At 42.0% G+C, this 17,899-nt stretch overlaps 1 protein-coding gene across 6 annotated transcripts in view; it reads right to left on the reverse strand.

Annotated features, from left to right (window-relative positions):
• SAMD12 (sterile alpha motif domain containing 12) overlaps nucleotides 1–17,899 on the reverse strand; it is a 385,968-nt gene that overhangs the window by 27,947 nt on the left and 340,122 nt on the right. For 2 of the 6 annotated variants that reach the window (XM_081816426.1, XM_081816425.1), the window contains exon 5: nucleotides 16,078–16,382. The exons of the other annotated variants lie outside the window; for them this stretch is intronic. In XM_081816426.1, coding sequence (XP_081672552.1) covers nucleotides 16,093–16,382 — 290 coding nt within the window. In that variant the 3' untranslated portion in view covers nucleotides 16,078–16,092. Of the gene's footprint in view, nucleotides 1–16,077; nucleotides 16,383–17,899 lie in introns of those variants that run through there. 6 annotated transcript variants of the gene reach the window in all.

The raw sequence follows: 17,899 nt of genomic DNA on the forward strand, positions 1-17,899 counted from the left end.
GTAAGAGTGTGTGCCCCTGGGGGAGATGTCTATGTCTAAACAGGCCACGCTGTCAAGTATTTCATCTTGCAGTGCAACGTTCAGCTAAAGAGGCTTATGAAGACAGATCTTCTTTGTGTCAGAGAAACTGTGAATATCACTGAAGCGGGAAGCCCTTTTTTAATAGGCGTATATGTAGGATGCTATCTACCATGGGTATGAATGTTAGAAACTCAGTGTTTAATTTATTTTGGAAATCAAGAGGGGAAGGGAACATAAACTTAGCGTTGAATTCAATACAAATAGCTGTTGCTTATCTTTGCTTTAAAGCTAGAGCGCTTATGAATTGTAATTCTTTCCCATGGCTTGCTGGCTGATGGCAAACTCCCATTTCTTAACAAAATCAGTGGCATAAGAGACAGTGCCCTATGGCACATGGACATAATAGAGAGGAGTGGAGAGTGCAGTGGAGCAGTGGGTGGAGGTGGGGGCAGAGGCTGTATACATCACTCTTCAGATGAGAGGTTAAACAGGGGGTCTGGCTGTTACTGCAGTTGGGTGATGCAAGGAGAATCGAACTTCTCTACACAGGAAAAATTCTATTTCTGTCATTTTATTTTTTATTTTTTACAAACCAAGTTACAGCCAAACTCCTCTATTACAAAAAGTTAAGCTCTGGCAATTTTAGTAATCTAGAATAGGAGCTGGCAAATTATGGCACCTACAAGGCAAATCCAGCCCATTCCCTGTTTTTGTAAATAAAGTTTTATGGAAACGTTGCCACACCCATTCATGTATATATTGTGGATGAGTGCTTTCCAATTGCAATGGAAGAGTTGAGCAGTTGCTCCTGAGATCATAAGACTCACAAAGCCTAAGATATTTACTATGTAGTTCATATAACTAACTAAATAAACTGATGCACACAATGAGAGATTTAAAAAAATATATGTAGATGCTTGAAAGAATAAATTTTCATAATCTGGGAAACTTTTAAGTAATGGAGTATATTCTGTTTCTCGATAAAGTATCAGCCATACATGAATGTGGTGTGAGACTTCAGGACACCAATGCTATGGCTTCGTGGGCACTGCATGTAAATATTTCTTCACTACCCACATCCCTACATTAGTTTGTCCTTTCTAGTTCCTGGCCTCAGCATTCCTCTTAGGCCCCTGCAACCATTTCTTATCTGGTTTCTAACTCTTTATTCTTCTGGGCTCATCTATTCAAAACACTCTTATCCCTTGAGTCTCCCCAGGAAGACTACCCATCTTGTTCGTCAGCACATACCAAACGAATATATCCACTATGGGCAAGAGATTGTGCTAGATTCTGAAGGAGACTCGGAGCTGGGGTAAGGGAGTTTTTGCTCCTAAAGTGCTTAAAATATAAGGAAGGAAACACAATCGACTTACAGAAGGATAATTTATAGTATAAGGTATTAAATGATGCAAAAAAAAAAAGGTTTATTGGATTTCATATAAGGAAGTGTTGGCTGCTTTGTGGACTGGTCCTGGTGAGGGTGGAATTTGAGAGGAAAGGGCACCGTAGGAAGTTAGTGACGCCTGACTCCGTTCAAAGCCACCTGTATTTCTCATCTGAAACTCTCTGTAGTCATTACCCATCCATCCCACCTTCCCCAGCAACCCTCACAAATAATCTCTCCCCTTAAGACCTTGGTGCTTTCTGGACTCTAATATTTGGGCATGCTATTCCGAGCTTATCCCAACTCGATCTATTACTTGAGGGACAAATTCTTCTTGAAGCTTCCGCACGGGCATTCATTCCAGCACGTGGTCCCCTGCGGTCCTATTGCGCATGCCTAGTGCGCTGCTCACACCAAACCCGGCTCGCTGCCCACGTTCTGCAACACCAGAGCTGGCCTGTGCCCAAGACAAGTGCACCAATGACAGGCTTGGATGTTAAATTGCTCTGAGAGCCTAAAAGCTTTTTCTCAAGACTTTTACTTATTTCACTGCGGATCAGTAATAAAGTGTCCACAGCCTGCCACGGGTCTGCAACCTACAGTACATAGCACTGCTCTAGTCTAACCTCATCTCTTCATCTTGCAAGTCGTCAAAGCATCTATTGTCCATTTTAGAGGCTAAAAACTGGTGGGTACATAGGCCGAATTTGAATTAATTGTCAACATGTAACAATTGGGAGATTTATACGTTCTTGAAAAATTGGCAGTTGTGGCCTCATCGTCCCATATTCTCATATGACAGTCACTGGCTGAAGCTGAGCAGACCTGACTCTTTAGAAATGGCATGAACTCTCCAGTTCTCCCCTGTTCCCATCACACTTTCTAGTAGTCTCTGGACAGCTCACCTCTCTCTTTTTTGTGCTTACCTGAGCCCTGTAGGCATTTGTGGTGGCCACATTGTGCATTCTGAGATGTGCCTTCTGCCACTTTAATTATATTATCACATACTCTAATTACTTGCTGTGTGCTTCTTTTGTGTTCCCATCTAGGTGCACAGTCCTAGAGGGGAGAGACTGTGCTCTGTACTTCTCAATCTCTCTCAGTAGATGGCATGGTGCTATGCACACTAACAAGTGCTTAATACATTTTTTAAAGATTATACTTATTTATTTGAGTGAGAGAGCAAGAGAGTAAGAGAGCCAGCAGGAGTGGGGGAAAGGGCAGAGGGAGCCGGAGAGAAGCAGAGCAGTGAGCCTCACAGGGCTTGATCCCAGGACCCTGAGATCATGACCTGAGCCAAAGTCAGATGCTTAACTGACTGAGCCACCCAGGCACCCCAGTGCTTAATACTTTTTAAATAACTGAATGAACAAATGATCGATTTTGTTTAGGTTATAAATCTGAAGTACAAATCCTACGTCAAATAAACACAGTAATTTTGTTAATACTCTCTGGTGGATTAGAGGCAGCTATAAATTCCCTGACACCTCCTTCCAGTGACAGATGGTGGTCTATTTCCCCTCCCCTTGAATCTATGTTGGCCTCTGACTGCCAGTTCTAGGACTAGCCTGAAAGAGGATGTGCAGCTTCCATGTGGTCTCTTGAGAAGTCTGACTACTCTTTGGAAGAGACCATGTCGAGAAACCTTGACAATCTGTGGAGAGAGGGAGGGCCCAGCAGAGCCAAGTTGTCCAGCCATTTCTGCCAAAGCACCAGGAGAAGCGAGTAAAGCTGTCATGGACCAGCCCGGCCACCAGCAGGATATTACATAGGAACCACATTCAAGGCCATGTGAAGTTGAAGACCTGCCCAGCTGAGCCCTGAGCTGGTCCCCAACGCTCAAAACTATGAGATATAATAAAATGGTTGTTGCCTTAGGCTCCTAAATTGTGGATGCAGTTTGTTACTACACAACGATGGATACACAAAAAAGAATTTAGCCCGAGTTACCACTGTTTACCAGAATAGCAGTTTATTACCAACATTCAAGTCCCTACTTCTCTTTTGAAAGTTATGACATCCAGTGAAAATGATAATGCTTGTCTGGTGTTCGAGGTAAGCGGTTGAGGCTGCTCAAGCAGGGAGGGGCTCACCTGGGAGTTTTGCCACTGAGAGAATCAGTGTCTCTTGGCATGCACATGGGTGCAAGTGAGCACTTGCTGATGCATAATTCCACTGTCACATCCTTTAGTAATGGAAAGGTAAGTCATATCTTGGTCTCTACAGCAATTCTGCTGGGCTATTAATTTTTTTTTTCATTTTATATGTTACAAAGATATCTATCCATGATTCTGTGTTTTTTTAAAACTTTATTTTATTATGTTATGTTAGTCACCATACAATACATCATTAGTTTTTGATGTAGTGATCCATAATTCATTGTTTTCATATAACACCCAGGGCTCCATGCAGTACGTGCCCTCCTTAATACCCATCACCGGGCTAACCCATCCCCCCACCCCCCCTCCCCTCTAAAATGATTTTGGTCTACATAAGTAATCTGGCCATAATTCTGTATTTTATGACTTTGTTTCTGTGACTGTTAGGTTGTGGAATATGAAGTTTTATAGTCTTTAAGAAATGGTTCATTTCAGTTGTTAGATCCTAGAAATCTGTAGGTCTTTAAAAGAAGTGTACATTTTTAAATAAAAGCTTATCTCCTTCCCAACAATGTTTTTAGTTAATAACTACATTTTTCTTCCACCATTCTTATCACGTTGTAAAATCAGTTTCTCAAAGAACTGTTCTCAACTATTCTCATGTATTTCTCAATTTCCTGTTGCAAACCCTTGGAACCAGTTGGCAACAATGGTGATTCAAGCACAGAGAGACAAGATCTAGACTGGCTAAAGTTGGAAAGGTAATGGAAACAGAGTTGACAGTTACTTCATCCCTTCCTGATAATTTGCCCCCATGAAACGCACAGATCAAAGCGTTCCCAAAGAACATTTTTCAATATTTTGTTATGGCCACTTTGTAATCATTTAACCAATGATTATGCAAATCCTGTCCTTTGAATGCAAAAGCTGTCCTTGGGCCAGAGGTTTAAAAAGCAGGAGGGGTAGGAGACTCACTGTGCATAGAGAAGAGATAACAGTACAATATGATGATGTAAAAACCTCTGGAATTGGGGCACCTGTGCGGCTTAGTTGGTTGAGTGGCCAACTCTTGATTTTGGCTTGGATAGTGATCTCAGGGTTGGGAGATGGAGCCCCGTGACTGGCTCCGCGCTTAGCGAGGAGTCTGCTTGGGATTCTCTTTCCCTCTCCCTCTGCCCCTCCCCCCACTTGCATGTGTTCTTTCTCTCTCTCTCAAATAAATGAATAAAATCTATTAAAAAAAACCCTCTGGAATTATTTGCACATCATTTCTAAAAAAACAACAACACACACACACAGTAATAAATAACAGGAGAGAAAACTTTTCAAAACTAAATTGGGGACAAAGGAGTACTCATGAGAAATTGAAGACCCATAGTGAAGAGAGATAACAAATGAACAAAATATTTTTGTCTCCCCTATTATGTGTTTGTGTTCTGGTTCATGCAGTCACATAAACATAAATTCAAACGTACATGAATTAAAACAATCTCTGCCCACAAGTGGTTCACCATCTGGTGAGGTGGGAGGTAGAAAGAGTTAAAAGTAACTATATTCCAATGGGATAAGTGCTATGAGTGGTGTGAAAAATGTGCTAGAAACATAAGGAAGAATTAGTTACATCGAGGAAGTGGGAAGGGGCATTTAAGCTGAGTCTGGAGGGTTAGTAGGATATCTCTATGTATAGCTAGAGGAATAGTATTTCTGGAAGAGAGTTTTGCTTAAGACACGATGTGGAAGAATGAAGGAACAGAGTCGTTTCCGGAATGGCAAGATGTGAAGATCATATTAGGCTTAGTCATAGGATGAGTTAATTGAGTGAGGGGTGGGGGAGAAATGAGGGTGCAGTGGCTTGCAACCTAATCTAGAGTTCAGAGCCAGATCATGAAGAGACATGTAAACCTGGCTAATGTGTTTGGATTTTACCACGTAGACAATGGGCAGTCAGGAACCTCTTAGAGCAGAGAGCGTGCCATGAGCATACATGTGGTTTGGAAATATCACTTTGTCCTGGCACTGCCAGAAGGATGATCATGGATTTGCCTTTGGAGCAACTGCCACAGTTGCACTTTTATATATGTTGGAGTGCTTATTTGATTACTACTAATTAGAGAACAGAACACCATGTACACAAGGTCCATGTCTGCTCAAAACAGTCTCCCCATCACCAAGCATGGTGCTTGGTATACAGCACAGCTTCAATGATGAGTCATTGAATGAATCAAACCATTCGGTATTACTGTAGGCCAACAAAGAGGTGATGAAGGCCTGAATCAAGGCAAGGCCAGTGACAACAGGGAAGAGAGAACTTTGATTCACATGTCTAAAATGAAAGTCCTGGGTTAACTCCTAGAGGTTAGGAGAAAGGATGGATATGAAAGGGGGACTCCAAGGTTTCTAGGGTAGGTGATTGGGGAAGGGCAATTGTTAAAGAATCAGGAGGAAGAGAAGTGGGTGTTGTTGAGAGGGGAAGAATTTGGTGGTTTCCATGTATATTTGAGAAGCCTACAGGACATCCAGCTAGAGGTATGATGTGGGCAGCAGGCAGAATGTCTTGGTAGAAAGAACTGAAAAACCAGCGGACCCTGGATTTGGGCTTTGTCATTTACCAGTTCTGTGACCCAGGGCATGTCATTAGCTTAACTAACTTTAATTCAGATTTCTATCTTATAAAATGGAAATAAGAATCTCTGCTATAACTAACTTAGGATGATTTTATAATAATCTAAACTTTAAAAACATTGCAGAAAGTGATTTCTAAGGATTTTATGAGGACTCATACTTGTTATTATCATTACCCTAAAAGACTGCAGTGCATCCCTGAATGGAGCATGGTACTAAATGGTTCAAGGTCATAGATTTAATGTACCTGGGCCACCTGACTTGGTAAGAGTTCAGATAAGCCCCTCCCTTCTGGCCAGTAGCCTTGTGAATGGGTATGACAGCAGAGCAGTCTAGGCACATCATAAGTAGAAAAATATCTCTACATACGTCTTCTACCAAGAGTGACATATTCCAATTTTAACAGAATGAGGAGATATTAATATGAGGATTAGGATATATGGTGTATTGCTGGTGATGAGAAAACAACCCATGCTCAAATGAATATATCCTCTTGTCAGGTTCTGATGCCTTTCCTCTTTTCAGAAAGCTAAACACAAGTCCCTTTATTTTAATACATCCTTACTTCTAAAATTTTCACTTCCTTCTTCAGTCACCATCCAGGACCTCCCCCCTCTACACTAGGCCCATGGACTCAATGTCTGATTCAGGTAGGGGTGAGTCACTCCCATGTTACTTCTTCCAGCATCTGGATTTTCCCTAGAAGACACCAATCTGCTTAGGATCCAAGAGCTGAAAACATCTCAGCATTTTGACCTTAGGTGGGTCCTAAGGTTCCATGGGAGTCTGACAGATAGGAACAGAAAAGGGCCCTCAATTCCGATGATGGATTTCACAATTCCTAAAGCCAAACTCTACAGCAACCTTGGCCTGATATGGAGGTAGAGGTGTTGGAGGCAGTCTTCTATTAGCGACTGGCTCCTGTCCTCAAAATGGGCCTTTGCATGGATTCTGAGGAGGAAGGAAATTTAAGTTTCTGAGACAAATTGATAGGGCTATATCTTTCACCTGTCTCAAGTTCTTTGATGTGATATAAAAGCAATAATGTGCCTGGCAATGAACTTATAAACAGTTATTTATTTTATAGCATAATAAAAGTGCGGCAAGATTGAATTGGGGTTTAGACAAAGGACTGAGAAGGCGGTAAGGAGACCTGGTCTTTCTTGCCAATGTGCACACCATGTCCATCTTCAGTAAATCACTGCGTGGCTCTGAAACTCAGTTTTTCCACCAGTGAAACATGGGTAGAAGGCTTACTATGTGCTAGGCTCTGTTCTTGAGCTTGGGATACGTCAATGAACAGAAGAGAAAAAAATGATTTCTTTCATTCATAAAACTCATATTCTAGTGAGAGGAGAGACAATAAAAAATACACATCCTAAGTACATTATTTTGTATTTCAGAAGTTAATAGGTGATGACTCCCCTCATCCACACCATGTAAATAATAATGTACACAGGTTATAGGTTGTAATGACTCAACAAAGTAGAAGACGAAGCACGTAGCACTCAAATGTTACTATTATATTTTCTAATTAAAATTTCTAATAATTACCATTATTATATTTTCTTAAAAAATTTTTTTTTTTTAGTAATCTCTACACCCAACATGAGGCTCGAACTCACAACCCAGAGATCAAGAGTCTCATGCTCTTCCGACTGCGCCTGCCAGGTGCCCCTTCAAAAAATTTTTTTATTATTATACTTGCTAATCTCAAATACTTTGACTCCAAAATCATGATTCTCAGCTAACAGGTGCTATCATGACAAAGAGCAATACTTGAAAATCACAGAGAAAGCCAAGGATATAGTTTGGTCCAGGTGGTTTGCTTCAAAACATGGCCAATTATAGCAATAGCAATGCCTGCAGAAAGAGAAGTGCCTCTAAGACTCACACAGGATGGACATCTGTGGGCTACATCTTTATTTCCAGGAGTTAAAAAAAAGATTTATAAATTTTAAAACAAAGCTTTTTAATTTTATAACAGGTCTAACAAGCCTCCAGAGGCTGGCTCTTGGAAGAATGACACACCTGAACAATAATCAGAAAAGGCAGGATTGTCTCCTCTGGGAATCGATGTTAACAGATTTGACTTTTTCTTTTTCATGCCAGACACAGCGCCCATCCGGCAGACGTATGGATTTCAGTGCCTTGCTTACAGAACTGCTGACCTCTGTGGGAAATGTTTAAGTCCTTGGATGTAACTTATTGTTGAGCAAACAGTATTTCTGGCACTAAAAACATTTTGGGTTTATATCTGTTTCCATCAATCTTTATGCAATGACATTATCATTGCTCACCTATTACAGATATTTCTGAACTGAGACTTCTTGAAAGAGCAGAAGGTTGGAGAGAGTATATATTGAAATGACCAAAAGATTCTGTTGCTTCCCCCCCACCCCCCGCCCTTTGCTTATAGAGGTCATAAAATCACTCATGGGACAAGACATTTTTTATTAGAAAACAGTAAAAGCAGCTCTGGCTGGTCCTGTATTAGGTAAATGCTACACATTTTGAGGCTGATACTATGAAAAAAACTATGCCTCATTCATTCACTCACTCACTCACTCATTCATTCTATTCATCATATGTTGAATGTTTGTTATGTTCCGGGTGCTGTGCTAGGTAGGCACAGACATAAAAACTAAAGAGCTCACAACTCCAGAGAGAGCATTCTGTCTATGAACACGAGGCTAGATTGCCCAGAACCTAAAAGAAGGTCATTTCATTAACTTCACAGAGAACTTGGCCTCACTTCCCAAATGCTGCTGGGAAAGCGGTGTTGCCAGGACTTTCGGAGGCCACTGGCTCCCAGAGAGGATCCGGGAGCGATCTGGGAGGGAGTGGGCTTGGTGCCATGCTGAGGGCAGCAGGATCATTAAAGTTCACTAACTGCTTGCAGGGGAATAGGGGTAATGGGCCAGAACCTTTCTGGAGCTTAGTGTTCAGGAGTTTGACTAAGTCCCGCAAAGAGCGTGTTAAGCAATTTAGACAAGTTTATTTCAACTCAGCAAAACTTTACAAAGGGACTCCAGGGGAGCAAGTTGGGCCCAGATGTGCAAGGATGAGCATTAAGCAGTCCCTGCGTCAGGGAGCTTACAGTTCAAGTCATATCTCAGGATGGGCTAAGGGCAGGGGGAAAGCTTGATCTGGAGCTCACGACAACATCGAAGCAGTTCTGCAAGAACAGATGAAGGGACTGAGGCTCGGAGAAGGGCAGTAAGTTGGCTACGGATGCCATGAATTATACCTGGTTCAGTCCCCAGAGTAGCTTTAATCACCCCTTCAGGTTTTCTGGGTCTGCAGATACAGACTTTCAGCCAACTTTCTGGGTCATAGGATTCGCATGCATGCAGCAGGAAAATAGAAGAGTTTGCACATATTGAGCACTTACTCTGTGTCAGGCGCTGTCCAAAGTGCTGGTGCATATTAAGTATTTTATATTTATTATCTCATTTAATCCTCACAAACCATTTGTACAGGTTGGGGGGTGGGGACCATGATTGTCTCCATTTAACACAAGAGGCAACTGAGGTATAAGGAGGCTAAGGTACTAGCAAAAATCCATATACTCAATAACTTGATGAATCAGGATTCAAATTCTGGTTACCTAAAGATTGCTATTCCTACTGTACTGTTGCCTGGAACAAGCTCTTTCCCTTTTGGGCATATTGAAGATTGGTATCAAATAAATATTTTAGCAATGGGAATTCTGGTAGACTATAGATAAATAATTATGGTAGCAGATCTAAACCAAGAACATCAGAAGGATTCTATCTTTATCAGAAGGTCAAGAAAGCCCTCTGTTGACGGCAAGCTAGCTTCTCATATATTTCTTTAAATTTCAACCTTGAGGGCGCCTGGGTGGCTCAGTTGGTTAAGTGACTGCCTTCGGCTCAGGTCATGATCCTGGAGTCCCGGGATCGAGTCCCGCATCGGGCTCCCTGCTCGGCGGGGAGCCCTCTTCGCCCTCTGACCCTTCCCCCTCTCATGCTCTCTGTCTCTCATTCTCTCTCTCTCAAATAAATAAATAAAATCTTTAAAAAAAAATAAATTTCAACCTTGAAAGACCCTCTATACATCCATCTGTCCATCTATCCATCAACCATTAGGCAAACATTTGTGGAGGATCCACTATATGCTAAAGATGCAGGGGATACAAAGATACACATAGTCCCAGTCCTCAAGAAAGTCATCATCGTGTGTTGTGGGGGTCTTGCAAAAAAAAAATTAGGACCCAGTGATATCCATGTTCCATATTAGGAAGAAGCAAAGTTTTGTGGGTGCACAAAGGAAGAAGCAAGTAGGTCAGCTTGCAGGAGTCAAGAACTTCCAGAGGGGCTGACATGTAAGCTGAGGATGAGAGCTGCTTAGAAAAACATGGCAGCTTTGAATGTGTGTGGAAAAACTGAGGAACAGTGAGAGGGTGAATGAGTGGAACATTCCAGAAGCCACTGGCAGCATTTGGAATGAAGGACACTGGAGTAGGAATTAGAAGACATGTATTGTCCTCCTGGGCCTGGCACAACATAGAAGTATGACACTGGGTCAGTCACTTGCCTGAGACTTGCTTTCGTCATTTATTAGACAAGGATATTGATATTTAGTTGACTTCTCACTCACAGGGATGTAAGTGAACATTTCTGTACTTTTTGAAGAACATTTTATTAATGCAAATTATTATGATTATAAATGAATTTCTCCTCTCCATTCCCCAACTGTATAAGGACAAGTTTTAACTATAAGGGGAAAAAAAAAGGAACCCATGGGTATCAAATAAGACTTAGGAAAAATGTGTCTCCTGTACAATGTCCAGATTTTTTTACTCTGACTTCCATCTTCCCAAAGTCCACACCACACCTTGTCATTAACTAGTGTTCATTTTTGCTTTTTACATTTGACCTCTTCTCCCCCTCATTTCTAACTTCACACTGGACTTTTAGACCTGCCCTTCCCACTTCCCCAGGCACCATTTTCATTACTTTTGTTCCTGTGGTGTTGACTATGATGACTAACGGATAAAAATCCACAACAAACTCTGGGAACTTCATGAGTTAACTTGGGCTAGGCTCTTACTCTCAACTAAGCACATCGGGATGAAAGCATTCAGAAAATGAGCTTCCATTTCATCTCTCTGGTTTCCCCCTTCATTACAGATGCTTGCCCATCTTGGGTTCTCCTATGGGAAGACTTTCCTGGAAGAAGAGAGAATGTACGGCTGTTTTATTAGGACCAGTGGCGACTGCCATTTGAAGTTCGGAGCTGAAGCCCAATTATCACATTTATTGCATCAGATGCTTCAATCTTTGCTAATTCTGGGGTGCAGAAATACCACACTTCCTCCTGGGATATAATCTGTGAGAGAAGAAATATGAATCTGTTGTGTGGGAAGGGATTAAAAAAAAAAAAAAAAAGAAAAGAAAACAAAGGCTTAGTGGCCTGGAGACAGAAGTGTTCTGTAATGGTTGCTCTGACATACCTAAGAAGTTGCTCAGGAAGTGGAGCAGGAGAAGTACAAGGAGCAGGAGGGGGACAATCATAATGGTCATCTATGTCTAATGAGGGCCTACTATGGTCCAGGCACAATACTAAAGGCTGTATTGGGAATGCTCATCCGGTCCTCCCAACAACCCTATAACACAGATACAATTCTTGTCACAGTTTTAGGGATGACAAATAAAGAGGCTAAATGATTTGTCCAAGGGACTATAGCTAGTCAGAGATGGAAGCAGGATTCTATCACAGAGAGAAATATCAGACACATGGTCTCCTAGGAAGGCTACACATCAGGGTCATTTGGGGGAGTTACTCAAACTATTGATTCCTGAACAACACGGAAGATATACTGAATCAGAAATTCTAGGGATGCCACCTAGCTTTTAGTTTTCTAAAAGCTTCCCTGGTAGTTTTGATGTTCATCCAGGTTTGAGCACCTTTGGAGGACACAGGCTCTGTATGATCTGAAGGGACAGATACAGTACAAATATGGGGATAGTGCAGGGAGACAGATTTTAGCTCAGTGACGGAGAGGAGTTTCTAACAGTGGGGGATGACCTGAGATGGCAGGTGCTGCTCTGGGAGCGAGTGAGCTTCCTATGCTGTGGGGCCTGGAAGCCAGCACAATATAAACATGGTGACATTTAAGTCACTTCTAATCTCAATAGTCTTTGAGTCCCAATCATTAATTCACTCAACTGGCATTCACTGAGCATAAACTATATGCTGGGTACTCTGCCAGGCACTTTTATTCTCCCAGTGAACATGGAACACCGATAATTTCCACCTGCCTTCCTGACCAATGGTAGTGTGTAGTTTTGTCATTTGAAGTAGCCATGAGAGGGTGGTCCTGTACCACAGTTCAGCATATGTGAGGGGCGTCTTTTGCCCTAGTTTTTTCACTCACTGGTTGACTGATTTAGAAACTATTTATTGATTGGCTACTATGTGTTAGATGGCTACCTAAACACTAATATTTGTGCTCTTCCTTCCATATACCTTTCACAGGTGTCATTGCCTAGCCAGGGACCATAGGTCCTAGCACACTTTGCAGTTAGGTGCGGCCATGTGACTGGGTTCTTGCCTAGAGAACGTGGACAGTGATATACACACTTCTAGACTGGGTCCATAAAAGCCTCCCATGAGGCACTCCTTCGTACTCTTTTTCTTTTTGGCTGGATTGAACAGAGAAAACCTCTAGGGAGACTTTGGGAGCCACTTGTTGATGGTGGCAGAGCCTCTGCTGGCCTGGGTAGCCGAATGATTGCATGGATGAAGTCATCCTGCCATCTGTCAAATATGCCTAAAACCGTTATCCATGCAAAAATAAGTCTATCACATTGGAGTTTTATATATGACATTGCATGTTATTGCAGTTAGCCTACTTTCATATAGGTCTATGAATAAGACAGACCTTGTCTGTGTCTTGGAGCTTATAGCAGCACTGGAGAGAACAATTACAATCAAGGCTGTGACAAGATGAACTCCCCACAGTAGCCCATGACAGGGGCATCTAAACCATCATCCTAGAGGATCTCAGAAATTCCATTTGAGTTGAGACCCAAAGGGTAAACTGGAATTCATCAGAAGGGGAGAGAGGAAGGACATTTCCATCAGAGCACAGCCTGGAGCAAGAAAGTACATTGGGTGTTTGAGGAAATGAAACAAGTTCAGTAGGGCCAGAGTGAGGTCAGGGACAAAGTTGGGTAGTGGTAAGGGATGTTGCTGTAGGGTTCAGATTATCTGCCAGATCAGCAGAGGGGAAAAAAGAGTCTTATGTCCCTTTTAGATTACTATGCTCAGAGCCCCAACTTCACTGAGGAATACTTTCCAAGTCAGACTGTTCTATATAGTTCCCCATTTTCATTCAGGCCCAGTGTGAAAGCCCAAAGTGTATGTGTGTGTATGTGTGTGTGCCCATGCACATATGTTAGTAAAAAAAGGGAGGCAAAAAAAAAAAAAAGGGAAGGAAGAAAGTTGATTCAGTCATTTTGAACTGAGTCATATCAGAGAGGCAACAGAGGGTGTTGGTTCTGAGGGCGGTGGGCGGTCACCAGCCAATGCTGGATGAAGGCCATGGCACCAGGAGATTTGTGTGGTGGGATCACCAGTTCCAGCAAGCTTAACAGAAATGAAGAGTACCAGCCCAATTCTAGTTTAAACAGACAATATTGAAACCCTGCCAGGAAGAATCTCAGCAATATTTTGCAAACTTTAATAACAGCTCAGAGAAACCGATCAGAGCATTTGGCTTTGCCGTGCATTACTGCTTAGCTGGACCCATGTAATAGCAGAGAGAAATGAATCTATTTTTTTCCATTTGCAGAGAATAATATTTTTCTTCCTCCCAAATGGAAAGGAATTCAGTAAAGTCTAAATGTATTTGTTTTGTTCCTTATTTCAACTTCCCTATAAATCACCCATAGGGTTTTGGCACCCACTGTTAAGGTAGTTGGTTCACTGCCTGAAATATCTTCTTATTGGAAATTGTATTCTATAAACTGGAATTTCATGTAGTTGAAACCTTAATTTGTAGCTTTGACATCCCACTTGCCAGGCAGTGACTATGAGAATGAGGTAGGTTTTTGGATATGCCGAGTAGTGGGAGAGTTCCATGCATCATTTCCCTCTGGGACAAGGAAAATTAACAGCTTTTGGATCCACAAAGACCATGAGATGGTTTTGGAACCTGAAATGGGATCAAATCCCAGATTTACCACTTATGACCTGGGTGACTTTGAAGACAGGCCTGAAGCCCTCTGGGATCCTTGCGCTCCTAGGTAAGTTGGAAAGATAAGGTAAGGTGCATCAAACATCTGTGATAGTGGCTGCCTTTTAGGAGAATCCTATAAAATGGCAGTTCCCTTCCTTTCCCTCCTCTTCCTTAAGGCAGAGAGAAGGGTCGTGAAGCCCAGGACTGCGGCACAAATGCTGTTTTCACGTTGGCATGTGGACGCTTTACTCCCAGCCCCGTGAATTGGAAAGCTCCATAGATCACAATCAGTTCTGGCAAAATAGGCAGATCAGGGGATAATGTGGGTTGGTTAAATGTGAAGGTGCTTTCCACAGGGAGAAAGGTATCTGGAGAGTCCAAAGGACGAGGTGGACTCAAGCACATAAGGGCCTTAAAAAAACAAGCTGCCAGCCAGTTCTTAGAACTGGCTCCCTCAGCTGAGCCACTCAGATTTGGCTCAGCTGCAGGACAAGTGAAATGCTCTGGCCTCACTTTGGGGAATAATGCAAGGGAAGATGAACTGAGATCTTTTACTCTTAGACAGGTGAGTATTTTCTGACGAAAACAGAGTTAGGAAAAAAAATAGCAGGGAAGAACATAGGAGAGATTGATTTTTCTTTAGGTAGGACTGGTGGTTCTCCAACTGTTTTGGTGACAAGTCTGTACACGAAAGGGGTTGGAACGTTCTTTCCCATTCATTAGTCTCTGCTGGCAAGTGATCTCCATAGGAGGACTGCCCTGACTACCCCTCTCCCCGAAGAAGGTATCTCCTTACCTTGCTTTATGCTTATCATAATATTTATCATCATCCGAAATGACACATACTGATTTGGTTTTGTGTTCATAATCTGTCTTTTGTGTACATAATCTGTACTCATCCAGCGTATCTACTGTATCCCTAGTGTGTGATGCCTGATACAGAAATATGTATTGGAGGAAGCAATGAACAAAATAATATATATTGTGTATAGTGATTGCTGTTTTTAGTTTTAGAGGTTAGGGGGACAATTAAGTAAAAATAAAACTATTGCTACAAAATAAGACGTTATAAATAGATACTTCTCCAGAAAATACAGCCAATTTTTTTCTTGATTTATAAGTACTTTTAGAAGCAGAACTGATTTTTATCCACTTTTCCTTACATAAGTATCGTCAAAAAGTTCAATGTTTGGCCAATGAATTCCAAGTTACGTTTAGATAAATACGCTTACATTTTAGAATTTCATCCCAGTTCTTGGTAATCAGAAAGTATTATCCAAATAAGCTGTCATTTGTACCATTATTTATCTTAAAATCGGCTCCACTGTCTCAAATGCATAAGCCTTATATTTTAGGGTCAGTATGATGTCACTCTCAGTCTATTAGCAAAAAACTGTACATATTATAAACATTTTAAATGAACACAATTACGAAAAATCTGCTTTTTCACATGCGTACTGGTGTCCACATGGTTTAAATGTTTTGATAAAGGGAGAATGGATTTTCATCAGGCAATCAAATGTGAGTCTCACTACAATGTGAAAGGGATCTAGGCAGCTGGAATTGGTACTTCATAAAACACTTCATACTTCAGGGTAAAATTCATTCTGCTCTTGGATGCTGGGGTCATATTTAAAAAGTAGATTGGAGGTGGGGCACCTGGGTGGCTCAGTCAGTTGAGCGTCTGACTCTTGATTTCGGCTTGGGTCACGATCTCAGGGTCCTGGGATGGAGTGCTACGTGGGGCTCCATGCTCAGCGAGGACTCTGCTTGAGATTCTCTCTCCCTCTGCCTCTCCCCCACCCCTGTGCACACTGTGTCTCTCTCTCTCTAAAATAAATAAATACATCTTTTAAAAAAAAGTAGATTAGAGGGGACACAAAGGAATAAGGACAACCCCGACTGGCAGTTAGTGCTGCGACAGCCCACCTAGAGGACAGGCAAATGAACACCCAGCATTCACGACTCACAAGGGACTCTCCATTCCTCCTAAGGCGATATGTGTTGAGTTTTCTGTCTCTGACCCTCATTCCCTCCTCATGCTCTGCAAAAAAACAAAGTAGCTTATGCTAGGAAGACAATGTAGCAGGAACTGTACACTTTGACTCTGGAGCAGATGTTGTTCTGGCCACAGACGATGTGACCTGCTATAAAGGATCCCTTCAAGCATCTGTAAATGTAGATAAGAATAGCATCTACCTTGTGGGCTTGCTGTGGCTTGAATAAGCTGATGGGACAGGGCTTACACTTAGTAAGTCCTTAACCAATGCGCGTTAGCAGTGATGAAAAGCTATTTGGTGACTACTTCATACCCTTTGCTGATCCATCCACAAATCCTGCACCGCAACGATATTTGTTTTATTAAAATATTGAAGCAGAAAAGCCCCATTGAGCAACAGCATCCCATTTGCAAGAGAGTCCTAGCAAAGACAAGGGAAGTCAGGCAGGCTTGCGCTTTCACAACATTAAAGCAATTATACCCTGCGTTATTAAACTCCATGGTATCCAGTTCAACTTGTGAAATAATAAGAATTAAATACAGCCCAAACAGTAGCACTTTCCTTCATCCGTGAAAGAGTGGTACTCAACAATGAAGCTCTCTAGCTAAATTACCAAGTTCAGGGCCTAAATTTAGGATGGGACAATTTTGAAACAGTTGATTACTGCATCTAAGATTATGGGTGTTCTTGTGAACTGTGGAAACTGATGAAATAAATATAAAACAGTGGATTATTATGGGCACAATTACGGGAAAAACCCTGCATGGGCTGCCTGGAGTGGTTCTATATTACTATACAGAGATTACTGAAAAGCGATCACAACTCATGCCTATGAAAGACACCACAAACAATATCCATCTTCTATAAGAAATTTGACAGAGGGACTGAATAGAACAGTTTATTTCATCATCAAATCTGACCCTTAAGATGAAAAGACATGTTTTTGGAGATTGGAACCCTCCCCTATGCTTCCCTTGGATGAAAAATCAAAACCAAAAAACATTGGTTCACAGCACAGAGAGCAAGCAAAGCGATATCACACAACATAGTCAGAAATTTACCTTCCTGGTTTCTTTCTTTTTTTTTTTTTAAAGATTTTATTTATTTATTTGACAGAGACAGACACAGCGAGAGAGGGAACACAAGCAGCGGGAGTGGGAGAGGGAGAAGCAGGCTTCCCACCGAGCAGGGAGCCCGATGCGGGGCTCGATCCCAGAACCCTGGGATCACGACCAGAGCCGAAGGCAGATGCCCAACGCCTGAACCACCCAGGCACCCCATTACCTTCCTGGTTTCTAATCAGTTCCCAAGAAGGCCAGAGGACAGAATTCACATTTGTGCTTTGGCTTAAGACAGACCCCCATTTTTGATCTGTGCATTTCAGCCAGTTTCTTGCCTTCCATAAGCCATGCTTTCCCCATTCGTAAATGGATGGTAGACATAGGACTGTCTTCCTAGGATTGCTGTAAGGCTCTGGGTGAAAGGTTTACATGAGTTATTCCATTCAACTCCACTGTAAATGCTCCATAAATGATAGCCACTCTCTGTAATTCCACTCTGC

This window comes from Leptonychotes weddellii, chromosome 4, assembly GCF_054177405.1.
Source record: "Leptonychotes weddellii isolate Sample4059 chromosome 4, ASM5417740v2, whole genome shotgun sequence".
Classification (NCBI taxonomy): domain Eukaryota; kingdom Metazoa; phylum Chordata; class Mammalia; order Carnivora; family Phocidae; genus Leptonychotes; species Leptonychotes weddellii.